This window comes from Salvia splendens, chromosome 14, assembly GCF_004379255.2.
Source record: "Salvia splendens isolate huo1 chromosome 14, SspV2, whole genome shotgun sequence".
Classification (NCBI taxonomy): Eukaryota; Viridiplantae; Streptophyta; class Magnoliopsida; order Lamiales; family Lamiaceae; genus Salvia; species Salvia splendens.
The window spans coordinates 28,798,296-28,809,488 of record NC_056045.1 but is presented as its reverse complement, the minus strand read 5'-3'; the positions used below and the strand labels follow the sequence as shown (position 1 = coordinate 28,809,488).

Sequence of the window (11,193 nt, the reverse complement as noted above, 5' to 3'; positions counted from 1 at the left end):
AACCCTAACCCTGTATTTTTATCTGGTTATTCGGGCCGGTCCGCGGGTTCCGGGTTACATTGACATCCCTATATATATCGCGTAATAAATGCAATTAGCTTAATTAAAGGCCACATTAGTCATTAATTAAGCGGGTATCCAACGTTCGAACGTTAATTCTTTTCAAATTCTGGACTTGACTTTTTTTGCATGTTTTTTCGACTCAGCTTCTGCTCAAGACTGGAAAAAATTACTCCATAATAAAGGTGACACTTTATAGCAGCTAGCCAAATACTAACATTATAATTCTTCGTGTAGTTATTATTTTCAATCAATATTTATTTAGAGCATCTTTATTTTACCCAATTAATACCCGCAAGTGTACGGGGTTAGCAAGCAAGAGTATATCGTATCCCACAGAGACAATTAAGTGTAAACCTAAGTACCACAAACAAATTTCAACTACTATCCAGACAAGAAAATTTTGGGTTTTGAAACTAACAACTACTAAAAGCATATAAATTCAGAGATCAAATTAAAACACTTAAACAAGAAAGCAATTAAGCAAGTTGTATAAGATGATGGAGAAATATGCAGAATTCAAGGATCCGATGCACAACTCATAGTCTAACCCAATTGAAATAGATTTACCATTTAAAGTCTTCAGAATTATTGAATCAATCACGGTTGTAGATTAAACCCCCTACCGAGGTGAGAAATCCGTAGGTTAGGTGTAATAATTGAAATCCCCTTCTAATTCTTAGACCTAACTCCTAATAATTTGATTAGATTAATGATCTTACTCAAAATCTCAACTCTCCCGAGTTCTATTGAATTAAGGTGTGAATTATTCCTCTTTCAGGATTAAATATTTCATCTCTCGATTACTCTAAGAAACCTAACACTCACAATTGGTGATCAAGCAATTGATAGGAAAAAACACAAGAATAATTCAAACAATTGCAAAAGCAAGATAAACCGATTATGCACGTATACATGATGTCGACCATACTCTCCATGAACCACGTACTAGCCGGGGCTTTGATAATATTGAAGCGCGCTTGGAGAACCCCGAACATCCTGCTTCTGCGCAAAAAGAGCCTGTTTTTCGTTCACCGGCATGTTGAACGTCTTCATGAAGGTTGGTCACTTCGGGTAGATGCCGTCGGCAAGATAGTACCCCATTTTATACCGCAGGTTGTTATCGATGAAGTTGATGGCCGGCGCTTTACCATCCAAAACTTCGGCTAAGAGGTAGGATTGGTTTAGCACATTTATATCGTTGTTCGATCCGGGGACCCCCAAGTACGCATAATCCATAGCCGGTAGTCGGCAACGACCTCGAGTATAAAGGTACGGTGGGTGCCTTTGTGGCCGCTCGTGTATGACCCCCTCCACGCCACAGGACAATTCTTCCATTGCCAATGCATGCAATAGACGCTGCCAAGCATCCCGGGGAATCTGTGCACTTCTTCGTGAAGGTGGAGCAAAAACTGACAATCTTCCTGCTTGGCTTCCAGAGAAATTTTTCGGTGAAGGCTGCACGGACGCCTTCGCAGAATTGCATCAAGCACATTCTCCCAGTGCTTCTCCAATGTTGAGGTATTCGTCGAACAAATCCGTCGTTTGTCCAGTCGCAAGCTGACGGATTGCTGCAGTACATCTGCAGCGTCGTGTGGCTGGGACGGCCAACGGCGTCGAACCCTTCTTGGAAGAACTCCTCCCGGGATGCCAATGTATTTGCGATGCGAAGAAATAGCGGTCGCCGCATGCGGAAACATCGACGGAAGTAGGTATCTCCCCATACCGGGTTATCACAGAAGTAGTCGCGTACTAAACTTGCGGCGGCTTCCTCCCGGTTACGATGGATGTAAGTCCGGGATCGTCTTTGGGGAGGCGCGGCTTCCTCCACCTCCCTACGTCGATCTTCTTCAAGTGATTTTTCCATTATTCGACGCATTTGCTCAAATGAATCCATGAATGTAATAACTTTGGTAGAAGAATAAAAGAGATGATTTGAGATTATAATTGGAGAGGAAATGAAGGTAATTTGAGAAGAATAGATGTGTGTTTGTGTGTAATGAGGATGAAATAGGAGTATGTATAGAGTAAATAATAAATTATAAAAAAAGGAAACTGACCGTTTTTAATTTTTAATCATAAATGCTACATTAATCATTTATGCGGGCATCGAATTTGATTCTTTTCATTTTGTGGACTAGAGATGCCCAAGGTTTTCGGTTCCGACGGTTAACCGCGGAACCGTAACCGCCGGTTCCGGTTCCAAGCCGGAACCGTGACTTTTTTCTTGAACCGGAACCGTCATATTTTGAATCGCGGGCCGGTTCCAAATTTTACGAACCGAAACCGTGCCGGAACCGCCGGTTTTGGACTGTTCCAAACCGGAATCGTGAAAAACCTTTGGAAAACCGTAAAATCTAGCCAGACCGCGAAAAACCGCCGAAAACCGGTGGTTCGGAACCGTGAAAAATCGTAAAAAACCATCGGAAAACCGGCAGTTCGGAACCGGAACCGCCGGTTTTCGAACCGAAACCGGAACCGTGAAATAGCCTCACGGTTCGGTACCTGTTCCACATTTCTCGATACCGGAACCGCCGGTTTACGAACCGTGGGCATGTCTATTGCTAATTTAGTCTTGATAGCCTCCAATCATGCTGATATTGATTCTGTTTGACAGGCTCCATTCCACCAGAAATCGGAAATCTTTCTTCTCTTATATCTCTAGATATAAATGAGAACTCCTTCCACGGTCCCATTCCGGCCTCCCTCTTCAACATCTCATCTATACAAGTAATTAATTTGGGAGATAATGCTTTGTCAAGTAAACTGCCAATCGACATGTGCAAACACAGCCTTCACAACCTCAAAACGCTTCGTATATCTTTCAACAAGTTGTATGGAAAAATACCATCGAGCTTGGGCCAATGTTCAAACCTTGGCCGGCTTTCCTTGTACAACAACAGCCTTGTTGGAGAGGTGCCAAAAGAAATTGGAAATTTGACACTGCTCACTCGATTATTCCTTGGGCTCAACAGTTTAACTGGTATGCATATATTCTTATAATGTGTTTTTCAAATAGGTGAAATAATTCAATTTCTTTGCAGTGTTCGGAGTTGTTAGAATTTCTAGCTAGGGGAATGTTAAGAGCTCGATTCTCTTAACGAAGAAAAACCTGCGATTTCACTCGCAACACACCAATCCGGCGCCCCGATCGTTGGGGTCGGCGGCTCAATTCGTGGCTGGCGCGGAGAACTTCCTCCGTCGGCAGTCTTCAAGGTTTGATAAGGAGTATTGCACAAGTAATGTGGGCAAATTATATCTTCATTAATTTCTTCAATGAATAAAAAGATAACAATCTACCCTATTTATAATAATAGAACTACTACCCTAACTTAATGAACAAGAAAGAAATATAAGAAAAGAAGATAGGCAAATTTCTAATATATCTAAACTAAATAATAAAAATAATAGGCTCGTAACAACTCCCCCACGGTTAAAATCCACCTTGTCCTCAAGGTGAGACCCACGAAGCACGATGACGGTTGAAAGCAACAACTTTGGCGAGGCTTCTTCTCCTGGATCAAACACATATCGAACAGCTGGATGTCTCCCTTTATCACCTCCATAAAAAATCAACGAAGGTAGACTAATGTGGTCGTCCAAATTCAACGCTAAAACGAAAAGCTCTGCCACACATTCCTGAATGCTTACACCCGGCGTGTTATTTCGCGGAGGAATCAACCTTGCGTCGGTGTCGAGCGATGTTGATCGTTGCTTCATACTTGTAACATCACCAACATTCAAATCCTTATAGATACAAGCAATTTCGTGGAAAACAGTGTACTCACCACCTCCTTCCTTACCCCAACAATTTTGAACATCATGGGGTGACTCTCGAGCAACATTAAATGATACTATGACCTTCACTTCACCAATAGAACCCTCCTCCTCTTTACTACTATTGGGGTTGCACAGCTGCAAGATTGGGGCCGATTGGGGTGGCCCATCGTCTAACAACTCCTCTTCAACTCCAACTTGATCCCGGCTAGGCAATCGAACCCTCACAAAACTAGGATCAGATGTTATTGATCCATCATTATCTGGTTTTGCTGTCTCAATTGCTGACTTGTACTCAATTATAATATCCTCAATCTCCATTCGCTCTTCTCCTTCTTGTATATTCGTTTCTCGCTCTTCCTTCATGGAGCTCGGGATAATAGCTTGTGGTTGCAGATTAGAGGCCGCAAATGGTGTTGTCACGGGCAGCGGGTGCGAAGGCTGGAAGGGTCTCGGAGCGGCGCAGGGTAGCAGCTCCAAATGCAGTGGAGGATTGGGCTGTTGTGGCTGGCGATCTGATTGGGGCAGCGGTGGCGTCGGTGGGTAGTTTTGGCGGGGCTGCTTTGCAACAATGGTTGCTGATAGAGGTGGTTCGAAATCCGGCCTAGGATTTGTAGACTCAGTGGTGTGGTGTCGCGGTGGAGCCGATGAGACATTGGGGTATAAACCCGACTGCCCAAGAGAAGCCATAGTAGTTCTCGATTGAGGATATTCTAGCATCCGGCGCGACGAAGAAACATCTGGCTGATCGGGCTGCTGCCAGTAGTGGTCGTCGGAGGGTGGAGAGGCTGTTTCCCTGCACAAGGTTTGTCGCGCTTGTGATGGGGCCCCACAAGAGGGCTTAAGCAGCCGGGGCTGGTCGTAGCTCTGGAGACCGAGCTTCTGGTGCAGTACAGGGGGATCGTCCCACGGCTGACGGACTGCAGGCAGGTCCCAACATGTAGCTTGGCGTGCCAGGTGACCCGGCTGGTGATAGGCTGGCTGAGTATACGGGTCGGTGCGGGGGATAAACATTCCGCGGTTCCCTCTCTGAGGGCGCTCGTTAGGGAGCTGTTCGCAATACCCAGAATTGCGGTTTCGAAAACGCTGACCATAAATCGATGCGCGACAACACCGGTGATCGTCGTATTCTGTCCCATAAACGTCGGGAAAATCATAAGGTGGTTCTGGATTGGGCCGTGGTGGCGGCCGGAACTTCTCAAGTCTTCGGTCGTTTGCATCCAAAAGCGACTCCAATTTGTCGAACCGCGCCATGATCTTCTCAAGCCTTACGGAGGACATATCGCCCGCCCCCGTGATGTTGCGCGCAGAATTGCTCGATTCCTGTGGCCTCGAGCCCCTTAGCGGGGGCATCACTTCCCCGTTGGTGTGGCGTCCGCGGCGGCTCTCCTCCGGTGAACGCACCTCGGGGTCACTCATACGATGGGGCAGTCCCGGATCAAGTGGGCGCAACTCCCTGAATTGTCGTTGCCGTCGTGCTCGCTCCGATTGCAACAGCGGGGGTTCGCGCTCACGAGTGTAGATGTCAAGCAATCTCGACATTATAAAAATTGAGGCAGAATTTATTGATCAATGCTAAAATTCCTTCAGAGCGAATGGTCACCTTTTTCTGCTTAAATCCTTTCACACGCCTTATGTCCAATGTATAACGTGACGTTGGTGGTTTATTTGGGGATATGGATGAACGCAGACGCAGGATGCTGAGCTCTCAATGAAAGCACCAGTTGTTAAGGACCTAAATCCCTAACGTTCGGTAGAACGGAGAACAAGATAAATCCGGCGCCCGTGAGGGTCGGCGGAGGAAGAATCTGGGTGGCTGTGCGCGGGTTCCAACCCGTCGGGCAGCGACTACAGATCTGATATACGTCCCGGCTGTGCGCGGTGAGATTCCGTCGGGCAGCAGGTGGCGTAGGGATTAAAGATTCAACTTAATATGCAAGCGACTTGGCCAAAATAATATATTCATTGAATGATTAAAATGATAACATCATCTCCTATTTATAATACTAGAATACTACTACCCTAACTTATTGAATAAGAAAACAAAGATATAGAAAGATATGGGAAATAAAAAGATAACTAAATATTTAGGTAAACCTAAGATATGGAAAGATATGGGTATCGTAACAGGGAATCTGTACATAATTACTTTGATATATCACTGCCTTTATCTTAGTGTGAGCCATAAATTCATGTTCATTTATAGTAGTTTAGAAACCACACAAAACGAATAAATAGTTTGATAAATTTATTATTCCACAGGTGATATTCCAAAAGAGATCGGTCATCTTTATATGTTAAATTCATTGTGGATGGATTCCAACATATTTACTGGACCACTACCTCAAGATATTGGGAATTTGACAGCCCTTCGACAATTAGACCTCCACAATAATACTTTAACAGGTTAGTAATTTATTCCTCAATCCCACAAGTGTATGTACTCTTTTCTTTTTAGTCTGTATCACTTTCTAATTTTGGAAAAAAATTTCTCTCTAATGAGGTGCAGTGTGACTCATTCTCCACTAACAATGCTTTGATTAGTTTTTCTTTCCGCATCGCTTTTACTTTATGAATTGTGCATTAAAACTCGTGCTCAACCAAAAGTGTATACTTTTGTGGGATGGAGGGAGTACTAGCATTCCCTTCTGTGTACATATATGTATATCTAGATATTGTCTAATACTATTAAAACTAATTTTATATGAATGATTTATTCCAACAGGAGCATGCACAGCTCATGAGTGACATGATTGAAGAAGTGTGGGCTCGTAACCGCCGTCGCAGAGTTTGCGTTTTTTTAATTCGCATTGTAATGTATTAATTTTTATTAAATGAAATGAAGTTTATGAAATTCGTATTTTAATGTATTATTTTTTAAAATTCGTATCGATTTTGTAAATATTAAAAAATGATGACGTGGCGCGCCTTAGTGCGCCCCATTGCTAATGCCCTTACTAGGAAACAAATAAAAATGAGAAAAGTGAACGATTAATGGTAATGCCATACATGATGTTCGAATTTGATTCTTTTCATTTTGTGGACTGACTTTTTTTCACATGCTATTTCCACTCAACTTCTTAGGGTTGGAAATAAAGGTGACACTTTATACCAGCCAATAACTTTACAGGGTATTTAAAGTATCTTCACTTCCTAATTTCTCAAAAAATACAAGTCCATAATATGGATATATTTTCACATATTTTATCACTTGCTCTTCTTTTGCTGGTTCATTGTTTAATGTACAACAGTTTAGCCTTTGTAACCAATACCAATACCAATACCGACCGTTCTTCACTTCTTGCCTTAAAATCTCATATCACATCCGATCCTCTCAATTTATTGAGAAAGAATTGGACTGCCCAAACACCTATTTGTAACTGGATCGGAATTACTTGTGATCCACTCAATTACCGTGTGACCGAGTTGAATATTTCTTATATGCAACTCGCGGGCTCCATTCCACCAGAAATCGGAAATCTTTCTTCTCTTATATCTCTAGATATAAATGAGAACTCCTTCCACGGTCCCATTCCGGCCTCCCTCTTCAACATCTCATCCATACAAGTAATTAATTTGGGAGGTAATGCTTTGTCAAGTAAACTGCCAATCGACATGTGCAAACACAGCCTTCACAACCTCAAAACGCTTCGTATATCTTTCAACAAGTTGTATGGAAAAATACCATCGAGCTTGGGCCAATGTTCAAACCTTGACCGACTTTCCTTGTACAACAACAGCCATGTTGGAGAGGTGCCAAAAGAAATTGGAAATTTGACACTGCTCACTCGATTATTCCTTGGGCTCAACAGTTTAACTGGTATGCATATATTCTTATAATGTGTTTTTTAAATAGGTGAAATAATTCAATTTCTTTGCAAAAAATCAAGTGTTCGGAGTTGTTAGAATTTCTAGCTAGGGGAATCTGTACATAATTACTTTGATATATCACTGCCTTTATCTTAGTGTGAGCCATAAATTCATGTTCATTTATAGTAGTTTAGAAACCACACAAAACGAATAAATAGTTTGATAAATTTATTATTCCACAGGTGATATTCCAAAAGAGATCGGTCATCTTTATATGTTAAATTCGTTGTGGATGGATTCCAACATATTTACTGGACCACTACCTCAAGATATTGGGAATTTGACTGCCCTTCGACAATTAGACCTCCACAATAATACTTTAACAGGTTAGTAATTTATTCCTCAATCCCACAAGTGTATGTACTCTTTTCTTTTTAGTCTGTATCACTTTCTAATTTTGGAAAAAAATTTCTCTCTAATGAGGTGCAGTGAGACTCATTCTCCACTAACAATGCTTTGATTAGTTTTTCTTTCCGCATCGCTTTTACTTTATGAAATGTGCATTAAAACTCGTGCTTAACCAAAAGTGTATACTTTTGTGGGATGGAGGGAGTACTAGCATTCCCTTCCGTGTACATATATGTATATCTAGATATTGTCTAATACTATTAAAACTAATTTTATATGAATGATTTATTCCACAGGTAACATTCCTAAAGAGATTGGTTATCTAAATAATTTAGAGATGTTAAACCTGGAATCCAACGGATTTAATGGATCAATTCCAAAAGAAATTGGAAACATGGCGACCCTTCGTATGATATACCTTGACAGAAATGCATTAAGTGGTATGGTTTTGCTCTTTTTGCAAACCATGGAGTATTATATTTCTTGTTTTATCAATTTTATGGTAGGGAGTTTAAAGTGTATTGATCAAAATTTTACATTTGTCTTGTTACTTTGATAACTATAAATTGACTTTTGGTTATTCTACGTTATTATAGGTGGTATTCCACAAGAGATTGGGCAGCTTGATAATTTAGTAACTTTGTCCATTGACTTTAACAAGTTGACGGGCACTTTACCGACCTTTTCTAACATGTCTTCTGTGAATTATATTTCAATAAGTGATAACACACTTAATGGGACATTGCCAAGAGAAATTGGGAACATGAAAGCTCTTCAAGGATTATACCTCATTAACAATACTTTAACAGGTAAGATTGTATTGATATTATATATGTAACTATTTTTTTACTCCATCCGTCCATGAAAAATAGTCCCATTTTGCCATTTTGGGATATCCACAGAAAATAGTCAAATTTCTGAAAATGGAAAATTTATCTTTCATACTTTACCCACTTTGTCTCCCCTCTTTCTTATTTTATCTATTTTTTCCTCTATCTTTCTTATTATACCTACTTTTTTTTTTCTCTCATACTTTACCAATTTTTCATTATATCCCGTGTCAACTGTAAATGGGACTATTTTTTGTGAACGGAGGGAGTATATGATTGACTACTAAATGATTATATATGTTTTCAAAGGTGTGATTCCAGAAGAGATTGGTGGACTTGATAACTTAGGTACACTATACATGAGTTCCAACAAGTTAATCGGCCAGTTGCCTCCAGTCATATTCAACATGAAATCACTTGCAGAATTATCTCTTGACAAGAATGATTTGACTGGTATCCTATCACAAATTTTACAAGTATCAAGAATAAAATGAGTATCTAACTTGATATATATTTCAGGTATTATTCCTGGAGAGATGTTCACTGCCAATATGAAGAGTATTGATCTCTCCAATAATCAATTTCAAGGTTCCATACCACAAGCTATTGAAACATCCCTCACCTTAACCTATCTCAACTTGGCAAATAACAGTCTCTCGGGCTCTGTACCTTCCACCATTGGAAATCTCATCTCCCTAAAAACCTTAATGCTCTACTCCAACAGCTTCATTGGGGAGATTCCGCCATCCATTTGCAAATTGAGATCCCTCCAATTCCTCCATCTATCAGACAACAGTTTGCACGGATCAATTCCCAAGTGTTTAGGAAAGCTGAGTAAATCCTTGCAGGTTCTTAATTTGAAAGGGAATAACTTTCATGGCCTCATTCCTCCATCCTTTCCAAAGGGCTGCGCTCTTGAGTCTTTGAACCTCAACAGCAATAACCTAGATGGAACACTGCCACAAACCCTAGGAAATTGTGGGAAGCTGCAAGTTCTTGATGTTGGGAGCAATGCGATACAAGGTGGATTTCCCTTCTGGTTGGAGGGTCTCGTTGATTTCCGAGTCCTTGTTTTGAGAGATAACAGATTCAATGGCAGTATGCTTCTACCCATTGCTAATGGTAAGATAAGTAGTGATGCTCCATTTGTGAAGTTGCAAGTGTTTGATGTATATCAAAATGAATTCAGTGGGCCCCTCCCAACTAGATATTTAACCACCTTCCCAGCCATGGTGAATGCCAAGGAAGATGATTCAGAAAAGAGTAACTGGTTCAGCAAGTATGAGGATTCATTGGTGTTTGTTTTGAAAGGCACAGATCGACCAATAGTCAGAATCTTGAAAACATTCATCACTATTGACATGTCCGTGAACAAATTCACCGGGAAGATTCCGGATTCCATCGGGAATCTTAATTCCCTCATGTACTTGAATTTGTCTCACAACAGTCTCACTGGGAAGATACCATCATCCCTTGGAAATGTGAAAGCATTGGAATCATTAGACTTGTCTTCAAACCGACTCAATGGTACGATTCCTAGGCAGCTGACGATGTTGAATTTTCTTTCTACATTAAATCTTTCAGTGAATGATCTTGTTGGAGAGATTCCTCGGTCTAGCGGACAGTTTTGGACATTTGATAACAGCTCCTACATTTGGAACTCGGGATTATGCGGACTTCCTCTGACCAAAAAATGCAAGCAAGATCCCACGCCGCCTGCTCAAGAAAGTGAGGGTTCCAATTTTATTGATGGATTTAGTTGGCGACCGGTGGTTTTGGGATATGGATGTGGTTTCGTTATAGGAGTTTCGATATGTTGTTTCATAATGGAATATGGAAGCCCTAAATGGTTACTAGAAATCTTCGGTATTCAATAAGTTTGAGCTTGTTTGATCGTGTAATCTGTTAAATAGAGCACTATCTAATTCTATGTTATTGTCAGCACTTTAATTTGTTTGTATACAAATCCATGCTTACAAGACTATCTCAATTACGTCTCGTCCAATCCAATCTAATGCAAGAAAACTTTACAAAGCGCTAAAACTAAGCTCAAGTAAACCAACTAAAATAACACAAAAGCACAACCTAATTGATAAAATGCTTCCCCTCCAACCAATTGGTCGGGGTTCGAGTCATCACGGAATAGATGGGGGACCATTGTCAATCTTCTTAAAAAAACACTAGAATAACACAAAAAATTAAACTCATAAGCAAACTAGGAGAAAACTACCAACACAACTAAACTTTAAGCACAATAAATTAACAAGAACTAAAAGCTATAACTAATTCAAATATGCTTCGAAAACAC

At 40.8% G+C, this 11,193-nt stretch overlaps 1 protein-coding gene across 2 annotated transcripts; it reads left to right on the top strand.

The window, feature by feature from the left end:
• Nucleotides 1-7,006: 7,006 nt before the first annotated feature.
• Nucleotides 7,007-10,820, top strand: LOC121763979 (receptor-like protein 19). 2 transcript variants are annotated; one of them, XM_042160070.1, is made up of 6 exons: nucleotides 7,007-7,657; nucleotides 7,890-8,033; nucleotides 8,352-8,495; nucleotides 8,652-8,864; nucleotides 9,195-9,338; nucleotides 9,405-10,820. In XM_042160070.1, exons 1-6 carry the CDS (start codon nucleotides 7,021-7,023, stop codon nucleotides 10,760-10,762), a joined length of 2,640 nt encoding a protein of 879 aa, XP_042016004.1. In that variant the 5' UTR covers nucleotides 7,007-7,020; the 3' UTR covers nucleotides 10,763-10,820. The 2 variants fall into 2 exon arrangements, with proteins under 2 accessions (XP_042016004.1, XP_042016005.1); XM_042160071.1 differs by lacking the exon at nucleotides 8,352-8,495.
• The last annotated feature ends 373 nt before the right edge of the window (nucleotides 10,821-11,193 follow it).